General features: G+C 40.7%; 1 protein-coding gene across 1 annotated transcript in view; it reads left to right on the top strand.

The window, feature by feature from the left end:
• The window catches only part of PPA2 (pyrophosphatase (inorganic) 2), a 32,735-nt gene that overhangs the window by 9,494 nt on the left and 1,684 nt on the right, over nt 1-21,557 (top strand). The window contains exons 4-12 of the mRNA XM_018554480.1: nt 306-350; nt 569-622; nt 746-865; nt 5,872-5,958; nt 10,744-10,870; nt 15,819-15,946; nt 17,991-18,076; nt 18,858-18,927; nt 21,311-21,350. Coding sequence (XP_018409982.1) covers nt 306-350; nt 569-622; nt 746-865; nt 5,872-5,958; nt 10,744-10,870; nt 15,819-15,946; nt 17,991-18,076; nt 18,858-18,927; nt 21,311-21,350 — 757 coding nt within the window. The remainder of the gene's footprint in view (nt 1-305; nt 351-568; nt 623-745; nt 866-5,871; nt 5,959-10,743; nt 10,871-15,818; nt 15,947-17,990; nt 18,077-18,857; nt 18,928-21,310; nt 21,351-21,557) is intronic.

The following is a 21,557-nucleotide window of genomic DNA, read 5'->3' as shown; positions in this document are numbered from 1 at the left end:
TGCCATTGGTGGTTTATATTCTTCTATACGGGGCTATTGAAAAACGTTGTTGTCAGCTGCCAGTGACCATTACCATAGGGGGTAAAAATAAACAGTGAAGAAATTGCATTCTGATATGTAAATTAAATGTATCGGGCACTCAGGATCACCATTTTGCCTTTTCTAATGTAAACTGGACATTGTCCTGACCTGCTCCCATGCTCTGATCTCTTATACAGATTAATTATAGTCAGTCTGTGACAAGTCAGTACTTAATGTATAGCTTTGATTGATTGCTGTGTTTGTGGATTGTCTTTTCTCTTTAGAACAATGATGTTCCAGCAAAGAAATCTAAATCTAACTGGGATAAGGTATGGATAAAAGATACTTTATGCCAAGTGGTTACAGAAATATTAAACATAGTCTTTTATAGTTTAATGGTTTTCTATCTTTATGCTTTTTACTTTCTCCCGAAAAACTATGTAAAGTGCTATCTATAAATGCACTGAAGTAGATTACATGCGGCAGATCACCTTGCATATTGTCACACTGCTAGCATACTGATTTAATATCAATTTATTTATTCCAGACTGCATTCAACATGGTAGTTGAAATTCCTCGTTGGACAAATGCTAAAATGGAGGTAGTTGGCACTTTTTATATGCAGTAGATTTAATATACTGTATTTCAACTAATTCAATTAAATGTATTTTTGTAGAACTAGGAATGCATACAATTATTAAAAATCTGTTTTCTTTCTCCTTAGATTGCCACCAAGGAATCTTTAAATCCAATTAAGCAAGATGTAAAGAAAGGAAAACTTCGATATGTGTCAAACATCTTCCCTCATAAAGGATACATATGGAACTATGGGGCTCTTCCTCAGGTCTTGCTAACCTCTAAATGTATTTTTTTTTTTTCCAGTGTCCAGCCAGCCATAATGCTTTGACGGCTCAGTTTATATATGGAATTTCCTAGAGTTTTCATATCCTAGCCTTGTAGTGGACTCAGTACTTATCCTTGAAGTTTGTCTAAAATTTGAGGTCAAACGAACAGCATTATAAGCATTGCGCTTTTCTAATTCTGGCAATGCACATATTAATTAAAAAAAAGATCATAAGTTCGTCAAATTCAAACAATGAAATTTGACTGCTCACTCATGTTAGATGAACATAATGTTTTCATGACGTAGAAGAACTCTGAAAGGTTATGCCACAAAAAAGGGCAGGTGAGGGCAAAGGACTAGTCACCAGTATTTCTTCCAGTGTTCTCCCAGCAGCTGATCTTTCCCCATCGCTGACTTACTATACCTTTTATTGCACTGTGTCTGTTTGAAGGTGGCCATCGTGGTAGATACAGGGTTTTGTGTCTTCATGTGAAATTTACCAGCAAGGAGAACAATGTGCAGCACAGTAGAAACCTTACTAAACCTCACTCTAAATCTCCTGAGACTAGTAGTTAAAGGCAGCAGTGTGTTAGATCTTACACTGCAGATATACAACTGAGGCTGTGGGCACAGGAACTAGCAGCAATCTCAGGGCTTTTGGAGGTCTACAGAAGGGAGGCTTTTACAGGTATATAACTTGAATAAAATACTCTAAATGCACGTATAATCTTCTAGGAAGATTTTTGTTGAAATTATTCGTCTGACCATAGGGTCTCTTTAGTTACCCTTCCTAAAAAAAAGAAAGAGACCTGGTACATAAGGGTCAAAAAATAGAATTTGGTGTTTGAAGCACATATGCTCTGAGCCTCTCCTGCCAGGTCCAAGAATGCATTTGTCCACAGCTTGCTTACCTTGTGTGTAGGTGAATAACTTACTGTATATTGCATTGTGGCAAGTCTTCTAGTAAAACCTTACAACAGCTCAGTACACTTCAATTCAGGGGTAAAGTAACATTTCTAAAATGATCTTGTGGGCAAAGGAATTTTAATAAACTAGCATTATGTATACAAATACTGTAGCTCTCGACTGATGCCTTCCCTTTTCAAATACACAGTCTCTGCTGAGAAATGGCACCTCTTTTATGCAAATAGGAACTTTCTGCTAAATCCCTAGCTGAGCCATCCCCCTCCCCTCCAGGCACTCACACGATTAAGATAAAGGAGACAATGAGTTGCCTTCTTTTCTTGCACAATCTCCCTGACAGGTGAAGCAATGTAGATGTATTGTTACTGGAGATGAGTGGATACGTAATCTGCGTATTATAAATATACACTGATTGTTTCCCAAAGCTGACTATGCACTGTTAGTATTTTGGGCGATTCACAGAGCGATCAAGCTAGGAAATTCTGGTGACCACAAAATGTAAAGTGGTGCATAAAATATCTAGAATGGGCTGGCTGCGATTGACCACTATTTACCACTTCCCCACTTGAATCCAAGATGGGGCCATAGCATAATTACAGCAGTGTGGCATTTTGTTTGGAAATTATTTTTCTACATTGAAATATTATCAAGACCATTTTATCTTTATACATTCAGTAAATTCAATGTTCTGTAACTGGCCACATGTTTACTTAAGAGGCACAATTGCATGTTGACAGCCAATAACTTTATAATTAACTGTGGGGGGGGGGGAAACAGACACATTTTTTTGTTAAAATGTTCCTAAAAGTCTACCAGTTCAAAAATATATTTACAGTCAAGTTATGCGAGTTGTAGATGTTCAGACATTTTTGTTAATTTATCTAGGTTTGAAAATGTTGTAATTTTAGAACTTCTATGTATTTATAAAGCACTTAATCTGACATTTACCAAACATTCAATGGAAGTGTTTCAAATGACAATGATTGACTCACCACCATTATGCTTGGTGAAAGTTACTTTCACTGCTTTATAGATATGTCTCTTAGTGTGTTAGTGGCTACATTTTAGGGCAATGTGTGCCTTTGAGAAAATGTTGCAGTCTGTTACTTTAATTTAGGGGATTTTGTTCAGTGCAACATTAAGCTCTTTGGTAAAATGTGATCTGATCCTAGGATGTATGTGGTAAAAGGGACCCTGTCACCAACTTTAAAAAAAATGCAGTGAAAAACACAGGAACATAAGTTTTGTTTTTTTTCCCCTTTCCATGTATTTTTTTTATTCATTTGCAAAGTACTTTTTGAGCTTGTGAGAAAATGTGACCTACTCCATGAGAGTCAATTCCTTAGCACAGCCCTCTCCTTGTGGGAGTGTTTTAAATACGGTCTGTGCTGAGCCAGCTTCTCCGCCCCTCCCCTCATGACCATAGTAGCTCCCAGGGAAGAAGCAAAGGGGAATACTAGACTAGTTTTACTTGCGTCTGCTGGGCCTGCTGACATCCAATATAGTGGTCCCCAACAGCAGTCTCCTGGCTTATAGATGTATACCCCAGGGGAGGCTTTTATAGGTAATAAAATACATTAAATGCACAAAAAATGTTACGAGAAGATTTTTGTTGAAATGCATGGTCTGTAGAGAGAATTTTTAATGCATCTGATAATTTTGTTCTCCTATCTTGAACTGTTTATTCCGCCATTTAAGAAGAGCAAACATGTAATATTGCAGCTTACCAGTCCTTGGACATAGTAACTGCTTTAGTTTTTACTTTTCATTCTGTGAACACCGAAGAACATTTTTAGCAAGTACAGAAAATGCCGGTTGATCTTGCCAGAAATGCAGTATCCCTGTTATGATGATGAGGTCTGACAAGCTACAAACTTTGTAGGACTGCTGATGTGTTACTGAACACAATTCTTTCACTCCTATTCCACCAAAATTTGCACGCCTGTGACAAAACTGTTAGATTTAGACCTTATTTCTGGGGTGGGCAGAGAGATGCTCTTCATACAACCCCCACTAAAACACAGCTCCGCTTTAGGGCACATTGACAGAAGCAGAGAAGGTGACAACTTTAATAAGCCACAGACCAGATTAAAACACCCTTGATGAAAACACAGCAAGCTTAAGATGCATTTAACAAGAAGCAGAGGTATCATAAACCCCCTAAAACATTCCAAGCTGCATGCAAATAATGGAGGATTAAGATGCGGCACTCGCGATCGGGGGGGCTCCGAAATTCACGCCATACAACCGATCGGCAGCTATAGAGCCGCTGATCGGCTGTATGTGAAACAGCCATTAAGGGCTGTAGAAACGAGCGGGTCTTTCCTGCCCGTGCACGCGCGCTAGGGGGCGCACGCGAGCAGGAAAAAAATGCCGTCTGGAGATGGCAACCCGCTGATGCGAGTCTGCCGTCCGTCCGTTTTTTCTTCACGGGCTGACGGCAAGAGGTTGAGTGAGTCTGCTAATTGCTGTCGTAACCTTGTTGTAAAACAGTCCTAAGAAATGCACATCTATGAGTCTGGATTCTGACCTGAGATCAAACTGACAGAGCCAAACTTGTATACATAATCCATATTTCCTGCTATGTTGGAGCTACATTCATAACACGTGGATGCTCTAATGTATCAGAAAATAACAATCAGACGCAAAGCACACCTATGTTACAAGGTGCAGATGGGACATATTACGGAGAATTTGCATAAGATTATTATATAATGGATGGCTATCAAATCCGAATTCCTTTCTGTTCAGTATGCTACGTGTTGGATTGTAAATAGTTATCTGGAAATATAGATGCATATTAGAAACATTGGCATTCAGGATCTGTCTGCTGACCATAATAAAACACTTTAACACCCCCTTAAGCACATCCCTCAGAATCTTGGATTGGTTATGTTAAGGAACCCTAAAAGATGGCTGCATTTGGCAGTAGCAGCTCTTTTCTCCAGCGAAACTATGAAGGAATGCTAAGGTTCAATAAGGAGAGCTGCCTTTAGGGTGCATTCAAACCGACATGTGTGCGTTAGATGTGACTCAATGCAAGTGAGTTCACTTGCCTTGGCTTTGTACATTGAAATGCATTGATTGATTTTTTTTTTTTAAATAATTTTTATGCTAAGCTTATGTAAGGTGTTGATTTTGCTTTGTGTCGATGTGTGTTGTGTTGACATGCATTAAACACCCTTGCATTGCACTGAAAGTAGAGTCCTTTTTTTTTTTTTTTTTTTTTTTCCCAGGGACAGAAAGCTGCCTTTTTTTTTTTTTTTTTTTTATTCCCAGAGACATGAAGCTCACATGAATGCAACACACTGGTGTGAACTGCTCCTATTCACAACCATTCATTTTCAGATGTCCCTGTGTTGGCATGCGTTAAATGCATGCCAATGAATCCGGTGTGAATGGGGCCTTTAAAAGAAAAACCAAAAGAAACTGAACTGAAATCTCAAGCAATGCGGCCTCCCTTTCAAATTGTTCTCTGTAGTTCAAATTAGGAAAGCAGCCTAGAGTGTTGATGCTGCTCCCTTTATAGATACAGTGGTGGAGGAGTGTTCATTGCCACCCTAGGACAGAAAATGTGTTCTTAGGATTACAAGGCAAAAAAGAAATGAAGGGCAAATAGGAAATGAATGCATAAGGACTGGTGATCTGCAATGTATTACATTTTTGTGTTTAAAAAAAAGCTTTAAAGTTTCCTAAACCCATTTTCCCCTGCTGTACAGTAACATGCGCTGGTACCTATACCCCCCTTTCTAGCCAATATTTTGATCACTGCCAACGCGCTGCTGTATAAATACTTAATTTGGACTCCTCTGTATGATCCCTTGCCCTTCCCCAATGTAATACTTGGTTCCTGAGTGGTTAAATGCAGGGCTTGGTTGCTACCCATAGCAGAGGGCAAGAATCTTTTGCATGGATCTTTGCAAGGGACTGGCAGTTGGCAGGGGCAGAGGTGGCAAGTATGGGCATGGGAAAGTGTCTGTTCAGAGGGGCGGGGGTATAAGGTGTTGTGGTCACCTGCATTCATCCTTGGTAAGCAGCGTGGTCCTTTTTGGTGATGTAACTTGCTGTTTTTTGCTCAACAGACTTGGGAGGATCCTAAACACAAAGATGAGGATACAAACTGCTGTGGAGATAATGATCCTATAGATGTCTGTGAAATCGGCTCTAAGGTGTGCTTTAAATTGTAGTACAAATTATATTGTACAATTTTCCTTTTGTTCTGTTGCCCTTAGGGGAGGAGGTGATATGCTGCAAAGGTGTCATTTTGTACAAGACTAAGTAATGGCTAATGGTATCTGATCACTACTCCCAACAAGCACTCGATGTAGGGGTTAACTAGACAATGATTGTAAACATTTCTACATGATGGAAGCACTAACCATCAAATTGATTTCGTTCCATCATGTTGTAAAATCTGTGTGTCAGTGAGGCTATGTTCTTTTTCTACAGGGCAAAGGGATCCAAACCTTTTACAGTGTGTGGATTATAGTGTTGGGTAAATCTTTGCAATGGGACAGATTTTCACTGTTCACTCCTGAAGAAGAACTCCGGGCAAATAAAACCTTAACCTTTGCAGTGGGGATACCCCTGCACTTCAAGGGTTACTTGCTCATTTTGCCTAAAATAACAGTAATACTCACTCGTATCACAATCCAGCTGACTCCTAGACTGTTGCCTGCAGCCTGTCTCCTCAACACCAGCGATGGAATGTCCCTCAGTTTTCTCATGTCCTATACACTGTATTGGACTTGAGTCACTGGACCTTAGACTGCTAGAGCGGAGGGGGAGTGAGGTGGAAGGAACCGGTCTAACAGCCAACCGGGCTTGTGGTTCGGGTGATTATAACTTCCAATGGTATTTTGTGCTCTAGTTCACACCACAGCATTCCGTTCCATGTGGAAAAACTGATGAATGCCCTATTTTTATTTTTGTTCCTGGTCTGGAACGCACCAAAACATATGTAAATGCTCTGGAACGCGCTGGACCACACCTGAAAGCCCATTTTAAGCTAAAAGAAATGCACCGGAACGCATAAATGCATCAAAAAGCACTGCATATGCAGAAACAGATTCAGATCTGGTCCGGATCTGGTGTGAACAAGCCCTTAATGTGGGGACATTTGGTCCCAAGTCATCAATTCTTCCTTTATGATAACACCTGGGAACCTCCGGCCCCCCAGCTGTGGTGAAACTACAGATTCCATGATGCATCTGTCTGAGTCGTGGCTGTGAGAATCTTGCAATGCCTCATGGGATTCGTAGTTTCACCACAGCTGGAGGGCCGGAGGTTCCCAACCCTTGCCTTAGACCATCTGAGTCGCTTATTATGCTCCGATGCAGTCAAATTTATGAATCTGTGGAACTGATTTAAAAAAGTAGTACATACGTCAAAGCTCATTCCAATAAGCGTCCCTGTAAAAAAAAAAAATGTAGGACATAGTCTGCCTAAATGGTGTCATTTTATACCTACCTAGAGTAGTAATTTTGAAGGCCTTGATTAATGAGGCTTTTTTCCCCACTTTGTCTCAAAATGATTATAGCACATCTTAACCAAGACGTTAGTTTTCCAATAGCTAGTAATTTGAGCTGTGAACTGGAACTTCTAATTAGGGGTATCCTCTTCTCCAATTCCACTTCATGGTTTACTCTTCAGGAAAAAGATGCAGATGTTTGCTTTCTTGTGCTGGCAGTCTCCTGGGCGTTTTCATGAATGACATGCTTCATTGTATCTCCGAGTTTTTAATGAGCCGCAGTTAATTTTCAATAATGAGTAGCTTATTGCAGTGATTTGACTTTGTATGAGAAAAGCTTTTTTTTTTCCATGTACCTCAGTGTGCTTCAGAAAGGCGATGCATTGACGATTAGTGTATCCCAGTATGAAGAGTTGCACTGCAGTAGTACAGAGCCCTTAAAACATGTTTACAAAATGTTAATGTCTGCAGTCATTCTACACCCGCATGTGTGGCCAGTTTAGATGAAATTCAGACATTCTGCCTCAGCAGATGGATTACATCCAGTATCAGTGGGGGCTGTTTGTGTGGTCAGACTATAGCTGCACAGGTTCCAGTTGCCGTGATGAGATTATTATTGAGCATTTCAGGCTATGTAGAGGTTTCAGGCCTGCTGAGTTAGTATAGTTTGAAAGGGGCAAAATTGATGATTCATATTCATGTACTGATCCTCACCGCCATTTAAGTGGCATTTTTTCTTCATGCTGTCTCTTGATTCTTACGTGTGGAGTTGTGAAGAGGTGAAACGTGGTTGAAAAGATTGCACATAATACCTCACCTGTGCTTTTGCAGATTCATTAACAGATAAGTGCTCTTTTAGGGGAGGTGGGTGTGTGCATCTATACATACACTATATTGCCAAAAGTATTGGGACACCCCTCTAAATCATTGGATTCAGGTGTTCCAATCACCTCCATGGCCACAGGCATATAAAATCAAGCACCTAGGCATGCAGACGCTTCTACAAACATTTGTGAAAGAATGGGTCGCTCTGAGGCGCTCAGTGAATTCAAGCGTGGTACCGTGATAGGTTGTCACTAGTGATGGGCTCGGGCTTGTTCGCAAGCACCTCGTGCCGAGCCCGCCAGGAAGCCGTCAGCGTGCAGGGCCAATCACAGGCACTGAGACATGTTCCCGGTCCGCAGCTGCAGAGATCGAGAAATGTCTCAGTGCCTTAATTGGCACTGCGCGCTGACAGCTTCCCGGCGGGCTCGGCACGAGGCGCTTGCGAACACGCCCGAGCCCATCACTAGTTGTCACCTGTGCAATAAGTTCATATGTGAAATTTCCTTGCTACTAAATATTCCATGGTCACCTGTTAGTGGTATTATAACAAAATGGAAGCAACTGGGAACAACAGCAACTCAGCCACGAAGTGGTAGGCCACGTAAAATGACAGAGAGGGGTCAGCGCATGCTGAAGTGTGCAGAAGTTGTCAACTGTCTGCAGAGACAATAGCTACAGACCTCCAAACTTCGTGTGGCCTTCAAATTGGCACAGCAACAGTGCGTAGAGAGCTTCATGGAATGGGTTTCCATGGCCGAGCAGCTGCATTCAAGCCTTGCATCACCAAGTGCAATGCAAAGCATTGGATGCAGTTGGTGTAAAGCACGCTGCCACTGGACTCTAGAGAAGTGGAGGCGTGTTCTCTGGAGTGACGAATCATGCTTCTCTGTCTGGCAATCTGATGGACGTGTCTGGGTTTGGCGGTTGCCAGGAGAACGGTACTTGCCTGACTGCATTGTGCCAAGTGTAAAGTTTGGTGGAGGGGGGTTTATTATGTGTGTTTGTTTTTCAGGGTTTGGGCTTGGTCCCTTAGTTCCAGTGAAGGGAACTCTTAAGGCATCAGCGTACCAAGACATTTTGGATAATTTCACGCCCCCAACATTGTGGGGACAGTTTGGGGATGGTCCCTTCCTGTTCCAACATGCATGTGCACAAAGCAAGGTCCATAAATACATGGATGAGCAAGTTTGGGGTGGGGGAACTTGACTGGCCTGCACAGAGTCCTGACCTCAACCCGATAGAACACCTTTATGATGAATTAGAGCAGAGACTGCGAGCCAGGCCTTCTCGTCCAACATCAGTACCTGACCTCACAAATGTGCTTCTGGAAGAATGGTCAAACATTCCCATAGACACACTCCTAAACCATGTGCACACCTTCCCAGAAGAGTTGAAGCTGTTATAGCAGCAAAGGGTGGGCCAACTCAATGTTGAACCCTACGGACTAAGACTGGGATGCCATTAAAGTTCATGTGCGTGTAAAGGCAGGCGTCCCAATACTTTTGGCAACTTTATCATGCTGCACTACGTTAATCTCCGGAAGGCAACCTAAATGGTAGGTAACTCCCATTACTATTGACACAGGTATGGGCCCACCAATGGTAGGTTCACTATAAGGGTAAACGCTGGTCAGTTATCTTCCACATATAGTTGCATCTCTCCTTGGCAGCCTTTTTTTTTTCCTTCACACAATTGCAGATGGCACCGCAAAGAGATTTTTTTATTTTCTGTTGGTAGGAACATCAATATTTGCACCTCCCTTCCCTGTGATCTGTCAGAACTATAGCTTATAGCAGTGGTGCTCAACCTGTGTAACCCCAGGACCCACAATTGTCCTTGGTCATTAGGTCGCGACCCAAGTCGCACTGCAATTCGAATGCATGGCATTGCGGTACCGCGTTCTGGTGCGGGCGATGGAACTGTGGGTGGGTACCAGAACGCATAATAGGTGTGATGTAGTGCATTAATGGCATTGGACTGTGCGATTAACACACTATACTAGTGTGAACGGGCCTTCAAAAACACTGACAGACAAACACAGCCGCAGACACAATCTCATACACACAAAAAAAAAAATTAAAAATGTTATTTGATTTAATTATTTTTTTTTTAAGCTCAACCCATTCTCCCTAATTTACGAGAACTGGAGTGGATCCTCGGGCTGGGGTGCAGTGTGGACTGCTGTGCTGTGACGCAAGACTATACATACGTGCATTGCTTGTACAGCTCCTTTGCACACCCTGTAAGGGTGTCTGGAGCCAAAATGTGATGTCACTTCGGTCCAGGCTCCTCTACAGGACATGTGAGGGAGCTGGAAGCAATGCACATATGGATGGAACTCCCTCACGGCCATAGCCCCAGCCCACCCCACCTCAAGCTGACCCTTGGCGCTGGGCAGCATATTTTGAATGCTGTTTGGTGTGAGAACAGACTGTCTTGCGCTAGGGTGATGCAGGTACTTGGCGAAAGGATGGTTCTAATTGGAGTTGTGCAGACTTCAGATGCGCTGCCTTTATTCCTTTTTTCAAGATGACTTCCGTTTTAAAGATCAGTGATGAGTAAAATTATGACAGTTGTTGAAAAGCCCTGACAGAGTGTTGCATGTTGTTTGTAAAATATTTATAATGTAACATTAACATAAGCCATTGTGGTGTTGCAGGTTTGCTCCAGGGGAGATGTAATTCAAGTGAAAGTTCTGGGGGCTCTGGGACTCATAGATGAAGGAGAGATGGACTGGAAAATAATCGCAATCAATATTGATGATCCTGAAGCCGATAAGTTCAATGGTTGGTTATTCTACTCTAGCAGACATTGCAGAGGTTATATGTACTTTTTTCTTTCAATTTGTCATGCCAGGGAGCAAATACAGATACAATGGAGCGGATTGATTAAATGAGACGTTTCCAATGTTCACTTCTAATATAGACTGCCTGTCCAAAAATGAAGTCACCACCTGGATTTAGCTAAGCAAATAGGTAAAAGTCTTCCATTGGTTAATGCAGATCTGGAACAGGTATGGAGCACTGAAGTCAAATTGCCAGGTCTGCATACACTTTCAAGGACTCAAGCCAAAGGCTCAGCATGAAAGGCAAGCAGCTATCATTTTTAGATCAAAGTCAGCCTTCATATATCCTTCATGACAGGTATTCAAAAACTACAGACTCCTTGGGGCTGTAGTAAGGAGTCTGTGGCAGTGTTGTACAATCCTACAACTGCAGATTGCACTTTGTTGTGGGACTGTGTGATGGTGACTATATCACATGGTCTAAGTACACAGATTGGCCAACAAAATTCCCACCTGGAGTTAGCTAAGCAAATGGGTAAGAACCTTCCATTGGATAAGTGTTAGCCACACAGAGTCCAGACCTTCGCCCCATTGAGAATCTTTGGGATGTGCTGGAGTAGACTTTACAGGTCTGACTCTCCCATCATCACTACAAAATCTTTTATGAAAAAGAATGCAACACTGGGCAGAAATAAATGTTGTGACATTGCATAAGCTTCTGGAAAAGATGCACTTTTACACTTGTAGTAAGTTCTGGGTTGGTGATTTAAAAGTACTGAAGCTATTTGTCAGCAAGATTGCCAGGAAACTAGCATGCAGAAGGGGAGGTCAGGCCAGCAACTGGAGCCTATATTTGTCTCAATACAGATCTCCTTCAAATGTTAAGATGTAATTAGAAGTGGTAATCACTAATTGTAATTCTTTTGTTCATGGCAGTAACCCTCATTCACAGGTCTGTCTCCAGGCAGTACACTTCTGTCTGGGGAATGTTTAAAAACAATACATATTTACCAAATTTTGTTGTTGGCCTGTATGTGTCGTGGATCGCCTCCCATCCAATTTTTGTATGTGTATTTTAGTGTGGCACACCTTAATTGCTCAATATGCTTTTATCTCACTGAAAACAGTACATTAGCAAGTACAAAGATGAAGATTTTATCTTCGTACTTGCTCATGTACCATTTTCTAGTAGAATAAAAGCAGATTGAGCAATTAAGGAGTGCCATGGTTATTGGAACTGTATTGGACAGTAGAGTGCAATATACTGGTTGTAGGCACCCAAGTATTATGCCTACAGCTAAATGCAGCACTTCAAGTATTGTATAGAATTTTTGTGTTATGTATGTATTTATGTAGCGCCAGAAGTTGGAAATAACATATATACATTTATTTTCATTATTATTTTTTTTTAATTATTATTTGTATTGTATTGATGTATGCATTATATGTACAGTACATACAGCAATACAATAGAAATAGAAAAAAATAATTAAAATAAATGTGTTTTTTTTCCAACCTCTGGTGCTTCATACATACATACATACATGCATGCATGCATATATACATACATAACATACATACCATACATAACATACATACATACATACATACATACATACCATACATACATACCATACATACCATACACACCGAAATTCTATATAATACTTGAAGTGCTGTATTTAGTTAACTGTGCTACTTTTTATACAGCTGCTGAGCGTTTTGATCCACGAGATTAGGTTCTATGCGTGTGTGGACTAGCTCTGATCCCAAGCAGCTCTTAAATGGAATTATGGTTGGCTAGTCTAATTGTTCCTGTAAGGTCTGTCTGTCTCATGTTTTGTAGTCTTCTTTAAAGATTGGTTGTGGTATTTTTAACAAATAATTTGTGTATAGACCAGCATGACTATAACCATGGGGAGGGTTAAGTTTGCAATATTTAGAACCCAAATTTCCTCTGATCTATTCTTCAAAATATAGCACAGCAGGATACTGTAGGACAATATTTATATAACGGGGAGCACCTGCAAAAAAAGCAAGAGTGCATCTCTGTAATGTATAATATAAAAGACCTTATGCTTTTGGGTGCATTGTTTGGAAAAAAAAGGTGCAAAAAAAGTGGGATCTGCAGTAAGAATTTGTGAGAGTCAAGGTGATGTACTAACCATTCCTTCAATATTGTTTTTAGTTTGTAACCAGGAATATAGAGAATTCCATTGATCGAGAAACTTGCACTTAGTTCCAGTGAAGGGTTTTGCTGTGCTTGTTTCAGACAATGCCGTCTGTTTTTATCCAAAAACTTCTTCCTTTGAAGAAGGTACAGAAGGTGGTTCTATGACTAACAACTGAAGAGGCTGAAAATAGGTGTCTGGCGTGGCACATAGGAACTGGTCTGCAAAGCTTTGTCAGACAGTAAATATCATCAATGCCAACTTAAACAATTTACGAGGCCAGTAACTGAACGTTCCAGTCTTGATGAGTTGTGTAAAGAGGTCCTGGCTTTAAAAATGGGCACACATCTTTAAAGTGAACTTGTGCATTGCCCATGCAGGGAAAAGCAAAAGGTTCCGTTTTACCCCTAACAATTAAATTCTCTGCAATGCATCTTACATTGCTACATAGACTGACGCTGTTAAATTGAGAAGGAAAGGGGTTACTTGGCCTCGTGCAAGCTCCAATTTGCAGCTTACACAGCAGGGCCTCCTCTCTTTACTCTGAGAAGTCAAATGAAACAGAAGGAGTGAAGGGAAGTTGGTGCACCTTAAATTAACCGGTTTTGTCCTACACGGGCAAAGCACTGGTTTACTTTAAAACGCATATGGCAGCAATAGTAAGAAAAGAGCGTCCCAAATAAGAATGGATTGGCACCTTTTTTTTGTGTGCTGTGGTCGTTTTTAAATGTAAAAGAGACACTGGTTTGTCTAGTGGTGATCTGATTTCTAAGAATAAACCTCTTTCCTTTGTGCAAACTTTACTCCTGGTGGTGTTTATGCATTGAATATTGGGAACACATGGCATGTTATTTGTAAACGGTGCTTGCAATTTTTTATTACTGTATATATTGTCTTATATACAGGGGAGTTTGTGGATTAATACTTTGATGCAAAATATGAAAGACATTTTCCTTACGGTCTAGACCACATGTGTCAAACTCAAGGCCCAGGGGCCGAAACCCGGCCCACCAGGCCATTTCCTAGACTTCTACTTTCAGATCTAGGTATTAAGTTATTACTAAAACCAGTGGTAATCGAATGCAGAGACAATTATGATAAAGATCAGATACATTTATATAGTCTTACAGTTACCTTTGAGGGCAACCATAATGTTGATGCGGCACACGATTAAATTGAGTTTGACACCCCTGGTCTAGATAAAGCAAAGGAAGCGTGTCCTTACTAAACCATGTAGGCTGACTTTGTTGCTTTGCTGTCATGGGGAGCCTCTCGTTTCAGTACTTTGAATTGGTGACCTGAAAGAAAAAAAACAATTCTGACTTTCCTTTTAGCGTTTTAGATCTTAAAACCTATTAAAAGCTATGGGTCAGCCTAAGTCAGTTCACTGGTATTTTTTTTAGAAGGTCAATCAAAGTGCAATCAGTAGTAACACAACATATCAATAATGATTTAACATGGTAACAGGGGTGTGATATAAAATACAGCATATGTGAATGAAGTTTGTGTTTGTCAGCCTCCAGTTTCATGTGATCTTAATACACCAGGCATAATGTTCAGCTTCCAACCATGTCGATTGCTGCTTGTGTCCCCTGTAACTCCTGCTGTATTCTGTACCCAGTGAGAGGAACATAACTCATGAAACGAGTGTTTGGGAAAACTACTAATTTATCCTGATTTTGAAAGTATATGTACATAAATGCAGTCACTAAAATTTAATTTACTAGAAGTTTCAACATGTTTAATTTTTAAATCTGCATCTTCCTGTTAACAGGGTTCCAAAGTTTTCGCCCCTTTTCCCAGTTGTGATTCTGTGTGATTCTGTGTGGTCACCCTATCACACAGGCTTCTGATGGATATTACAATTTACTATTTAAATACAGGTTATGCAGGCATGGCCTACTGTTGTCACCATCAGGAAACCTGCCCTGATGGTCTGAAATCAGCAGAACTGAGATGCAACAGAGGATAAACCAAAGTGAAAGATAAAAAGTTTGAAAAGAAAAAGACATAGCAATTGTTTATGGTACATGGTGATTTAGCAACATTTCATTCATTTAACGGTATACATCTACTTTATTTTAGTGCAATTGTCCTTTTATAATCTATCCCACACCTCCCTGAGTGTGGATGACCAGCTCGACCCTACCAGCACAAATGACCTTTCTCAATCCAGTGATTTATTTTTTTTAGCAAAAATGTCCTTCTTGGTGCACCGTGGCACCTTCATTCTTATGAGTAAGCCATTATCTTGGCTTACTGGAAGCTTACATAGAGCTGGAAGGCTCTATGAGTATGACTTACCCATAGGAATGAATGCCTGGCAGGATGAACCAACAGGGGTGTTTTTGCTGCAAAAGATTGCTCTCCTCTGCAGAGGGGGATAATGAAAAAATTGAGCAACTCTGTCTAAAGCCTGATATAACTCGTCACGTACAGTGTACGTGGCCAGTCATATAGGCACAAAGTGACAAGACATACACTGTACGTCTCCCGTCACGAAGGGGTTAAACATGGTGGTGGGATCCCACAGGAACATCTATTGATGTCAGATGGCTGGGATCTCGCATCTCAAGAGTTCCAGGGGAATGCAAATTCAGTGCCATTTTAAACTGGTGCTCATGTGGTTAATCAGTGAATTTTGTTTTTTTATGATTTTGAGTTTCATTTGCTGCTAGAGAATGGTAATGAGCAATGTGGTACAGAGATGATTTGTCAATGTCTTATATTGATCATATAGCTTGTCATGCCCATGTAATATCTTCTAACTTTTGGCAGGTATTGAAGATGTAAGAAAGCAGAAACCTGGTTATCTTGAGGCCACTGTTGATTGGCTGAAATCATATAAAGTCCCTGATGGCAAGCCAGAAAATAAGTTTGGCTTTAATGGAGAGTTTAAAGACCAAGTAAGGCAAAGCATACACAACTCACTGAAACTGTAAAATAGAATCTAAGCTTTGCTTCTTTCACGTTCTAATTGTATCTGTGCATCTATAATAACCTCCAAGTATGTGCAGAGTGGTGGAAGCAATTCAGTAGCTAAAGGCATCTTCTTTTGATTTGGCTCTGAAGTATTCTGCCAGTGGGGGGCCACTGGGAATGGGCGATGTGTAGCCAAGATACTCCAGTAAAAAGTGAAATGTATGAAATGCTGCAGCGTGAACATGCTTAAATACCAGGGAGTATTCATTAGAATGTATATTCCATTGTTCTCATTAGGCTTATCATTTCTCACACTCAATCATCTGGTCCTTATGAACTGCTGCTTTCTTGTTTCTAGAATGTTTGCCGCTGAGTATTGTGTTTGATGTGAAATGTGCCTTGCTGTGTGGTAATTGATTGCACTGAAACCTTCAGGGGGCTTAGAATATAGCTGCCATAAGGAATAGCACGTGTGTGTAATTACAGTAAGAAGGTGTGGTGATCCTCATCAGCAGCATGCGACCCTGGTTAATTATAGCTCACGTCTCTTACTTTGTTCTCTCCAGAGGTTGGAAGGTTTAGGAAGTAAGTAAATTGGTTCTCGCTTTCTATTAGAGCTATGCTGTCAATGTATGTCTTAAAAAGTCCAGTGCCTAATCAGATGGGTAAATGCGAATCTGATACATCTCAAACACATTGCTAGATTGCTGTGGTTCTCTTGCTTCAATATTTGAATCACTGGAACAAGCATACAGCCAGCCAAGCCTTAGAAGCCAAAATGTCCATCCTCCATACATGTTCCTAATTATTGATTTCTGGGTAGTATAACCAGGATGAGGATGATGACCTTGAAACCTGCACCTTTTAAAAACCAAATCCACATTGGCAGCTTCAGTATTTCTGTCCTTCTTTGTGTTGAGATAAAGGTCATATGGTTCCCAAAGTTAAACAGGGATTTGGGCAATAAGAAATAAGGTCATCTTTTTCCTGACTATTAACACACTATTTCTTGTATATAGAGGTGCACCAAAATGAACATTTCAAAACCAAAATTAAAGTCAGACTGAAACCGAAAATGTTTTGTTTTTTTTCCCCCTAACTTTTCACATTCTTTAAAATATATATATTTTTTAAATGTTATCTTTATTAAATATTTCTATTTTTTTTACTTTTAGTGGCTTTGGGGAAATATTAGGGGTCTAAACAGACCCCTGATATTTCCCTTTTAAAATAGAAAGTGTACTCAATCTCTTTTTCTGCAGCCCCTGTTATAAATGAACAGGAATCCTCCTATACTGAGTGCTCCTGTTCATTCAGGATTGTGGACATGGTAATGAACATTAATGAACAGGATGTGATGTAGATGACTTCCTATTCATTCATAATTGAGGGCACAGTAAACCTATTCTGTCCTCAGTTATGTACAACGCTCAGCGAGTGTTTGTACCCGCTCTCCATCCTGACACGCTGTCACAGGAGACTGAGCTAGGACCTGTCACAGGGGACTGACAGCTGACTCCTCCCCCGCACCGCCATCCCGGCCTCCTGTGACAGCTGATTTGTCACAGGAGGCTGAGCAGTGTGGGAGGAGAGCTCAGCCTCCTGTGACAGCACTGCAAGCTGTCTCTGCCCACACACCACTCTCCTGATCTGTTAAAGGACGCTAAACGGTGCGGGGAGGAGATAGATGGCGGCCACTCACAGAGCTCTCCTCCTGCACCGCTCGGCTTCCTGTGACAGTTTCTCTTTTCCCCACTGGGACACAGAGCAGCGCCCAGAGGGGAGGAGAGAAAGCATGGATGCACCGCTATATCGGCCAAAAAATGGCACTTTCGGCACTTTGCCAAAAGTGCAATTTTCAGCCGAAATTTCGGTGCATCCGTGATTGTATGTATGGGTTAGAAAAATCAGAAGGTCTCCTGTTGTATTGTGCTTGATTATTAAATTGTGACATTTTAAATGACGGAGTAAAAAAAACAACAGTATTATGGATGTCTTGGCTTTATTTATGTTTTCCCCTTTTCCTAGGCATTTGCAATTGAGGTTATCAAACTTACTCATGACCACTGGAAAGACATGGTCCATAAAAAATCAGAATGTGGTGAGATAAAATGGTATGTGTCCTGCTGATTTTCTTGAATACAGTGTATTAGGGATGTCCTGATTTAACACTTGTTTTCAAAGTACTTCCTGATACCAATTACCGATACTTTTTCCTAAAGGGACATGTGACCTTTTTTCCAAAACAATACAGAGTAATTATTTTAGGCATTTTCTTTATAATTATGAAGAACTGTAACTCAATACATGATTATTCAACAATGGAGATTGGCAACCAGCTATAGAGGACCACAATTATCATGGATTGCTGAGAATTGTGCTACTCTATAGCCAGTTATTCTCTATTGCTGTATAATCATTGATCCCATCAATCCATGATTATACAGCAATTATACAGGGCTTTGTGCGGTCTCACCAGGGCTGCGTGTTGGTCACGCCAAGGCTGTGTAGGGACATTCCTACAGTGTATGCTTGTTTGTTTTCCACTCTAATCAGCGAACGCATTTGTAACTCTTTGGGAATAAACATCAGAGCCAAAAAGAGGTGAAAGGTTTTATTCCGAAAACCCTATCGTTGTGTAATGCTGGAGTAGAGTCCATATTTTCAGTACGTTGGTCCTAATTTTGTAGACCAACATACAAAAGAATCCAAAGAGATAAACTGAATTATTTTTCCCTGCCTTTCCTGTGTAGCTGGCTAGTTGATGCCAGCAAATGACAGGGATAAAAAGGTTGAATGATTAGGTTTCTTCAAACATTTTGGGTTTTATTTTTTGGTTCAGTCTGGTTTTAGTAAATGGTTTTTCAGAACTTCAATTTTTTTTCTTTTCCCCAGTAAAAATGTTATGGTTACAGATAGCCCGTTCTGCTGCAGTGAAAAGGAAGCTACAGCCATTGTACATTCTGTAAGTGTTTATGTATTTGTCTGTCTCCACTAGTAATGTTTGCCATTCCTGTCCTAGTAATGTTGTATCTTGAACTACTGTATGGTAGGGGAAATCTCTCACAGGGACAAACCAGTAAAAGTATTTTTTAAATTAATTTGGAGGCGGACTGGAACCTTAGTCAGCGTTTTATTGTGTTGTCCCTGTTTACACTGAAATTGGAGTAAGGGGGCTTACTCCAAGGGGGCTGCAGTAGAGAACTTCCAGAGGGTCAAACATTACCAAACCTTGTCTATGCAGGGCCCCCCGGACCCTCTATATGCTTGCCATACCGGTGATTCCATGCCGCACATTCCTCCTCTGCAGCCTGCCTTAACATGGGCGTGTGTGTCTTGGAAGCAGTGACATCACTTCCTTGGTTATGTGAGAGTGTTTGGGTCTAGAGACTGGCCATGTAGTCTCCAGAACTGTCACAGGGTATGAGGTCTCATGTTCTGTCATACCTGAAAGTGCAAGATATTGGCACAGATTTGTGGAGTGGCATGGGATCATTGGTTATATGGGGGTTGGGTCAGGGGTGCCGTTCGTTTCCCCAGAGACACTCACTTTGGCAGCACTTATAACCTGTGATTATATATAATAGAATATTGACAACACTAACTTGCTGGCAATTAATCCATTGTCACCCTGCACAATGGTGTTTTGCCATAAGCTGAGGAGGAGGGTTATTGTCACCACTATTCAGAGTAGTAAACCTATACTCCATCAAGAGTGCTCTGTATCAGAAGAAAACATGCATTCCTGCTACCTCAGCCGTCTCTGTGATGACAACAGAAAAAAAAACCAAGGAAAGCAACTACAGGTAGAGGGGGAAAAATTTTGGACAGAGAAAAGAAAATGCAAAATCATTGGAGCCACAGATGAAACGTAAAATGTTTGTGACACACCAGTACATTAGGTATGAAACCCAGGTTTGCTGCAATGTTAAACATTAATGGGGGATATTTTTATAAAGGACCAAAATCTTGTTTTTCACAACCGCGCACACGTCTCACCATATCTGATGCTTATAGTGTTTTTGGAATTCTCCCACTTAATGTATTTCAGCTGCTACTTTAACTTTCATACTGGTGTAATTAATTATTAATACAGACTTCTCCTGTTTTTAAGCTGTGATGCAAACCAACCTTTGTTGTATTTCTCTCTTTCCTTAGTTCAGGGCTTCAGATGTGGTGGTGTGTTATTTCCTATGAGAACATTTCAAACAAGAATGTTTTAGGAATAGCTTTGCCAAGTCTGCAGTAGCATCACCAGAATGTGACTTTCAAAATCACTCCTTTATCTTTATTCTGGTTACATAGAACTATTTGTGTGACAGAATTTCAATTCCTTATATTAGGGCAATATACTGTGTATTCTCCTTGTAACTATGAAGTGTGAAGAAGGGACTGTCCTGCCTATTGTTGTGGCTTGCTGAGGTTTTTATTACATGGCTTATCAGGTGCCTGCTAATGACAATCGAGGCAAAAAGAGAAGTAGTCAGCATAGTCTGACACACACTCCACCACACTCTGGCATTCCAGAAACCAGCCTTTCCGCTGATGCTATCCTACAATGTTCTCTCCTGCTGCCCCTTTCTGCTGCTAGTGCCCTTGGATATACTTGGTACTTCTGGGCTTGAAGGAGCATGTGACCTTCTCCCCTTCTCTTGATACATTGCTTGGCACATGAGGGGCCAATTGCCAGGCCTGGGGTAATTTGGGGATGGAGGCAAAGGTCATTAGCATAGTGTACACTCTGACACAGGGCTCCAGCAGGCAAACAAGGTAGTGAAGGAGCCTGGGAAAGGTAAGTTTTTAGAGTGGGCTATCAAGGGAAACCTGTCACTTTTTTTTTACCTTGATATGTTGCCCATTTTGCTTTATTTTCAAGACATCGTATTTGTCGTCATCCTTTTTTGTTCTTTTTTTTTTTACTACCTAGGAAAAATACAGGGCTCAAGAAATGTAACTTTGTTTCTGCCATCTTTATAAATATAGCCCTAAATGTGTGTACATTTTTAATTTTTTTTTCCCTCAAGGGAAAAGAGTAATGGTAGTGTGTGTGGATAGATAGATCAGTGACTGAAGGCTAAAGTGGGATATGGGCTTTGAGCACCACCGCTAAGCTTTCTGTCAGCATTATGATTTGTCTTTGGAAAACCACCATTGCCCAAGCGCATTCTAGACACGAACCGCTATTTAAAAAAGCCAAAGCTAAAGAAAGCAGAGCAAGTCTGTGGTGGTAGCCTCATAGCCATTCGGCTACTATGTTAAAACAGCTGACCATTTTTGTTTAAACATTTTAACTAATAAAACCTTCAATATTCTTTCATATTATTTAATGATTGTATCATTTTATATAGGCTCCATCTCCAGGAGAATTGGTTCCAGTCTCTTCTGAAGGTAGATAAATATTTTACATATTCAAACCTGGAAATTAACCATTTCTATAGCACATTTGAATGTTTGTCAGATCTGAAAAGTTGTGGATGAACTTTAATACGTTACTGTCAATTACTGAGCTTGCATATTGATGTTTTTCTGAGTAGAATCAACCCAAAGTATGCAAGCATGTATTGAAGTTGGCCATGGGGCTAATATTTCCTCCAA

This window comes from Nanorana parkeri, unplaced genomic scaffold (assembly GCF_000935625.1).
Source record: "Nanorana parkeri isolate BGI_ZX_2015 unplaced genomic scaffold, ASM93562v1 scaffold161, whole genome shotgun sequence".
In the NCBI taxonomy this organism is placed as follows: Eukaryota; Metazoa; Chordata; class Amphibia; order Anura; family Dicroglossidae; genus Nanorana; species Nanorana parkeri.
The sequence above is the reverse complement of the archived record's forward strand: the minus strand, read 5'-3'. Positions and strand labels throughout refer to the sequence as shown.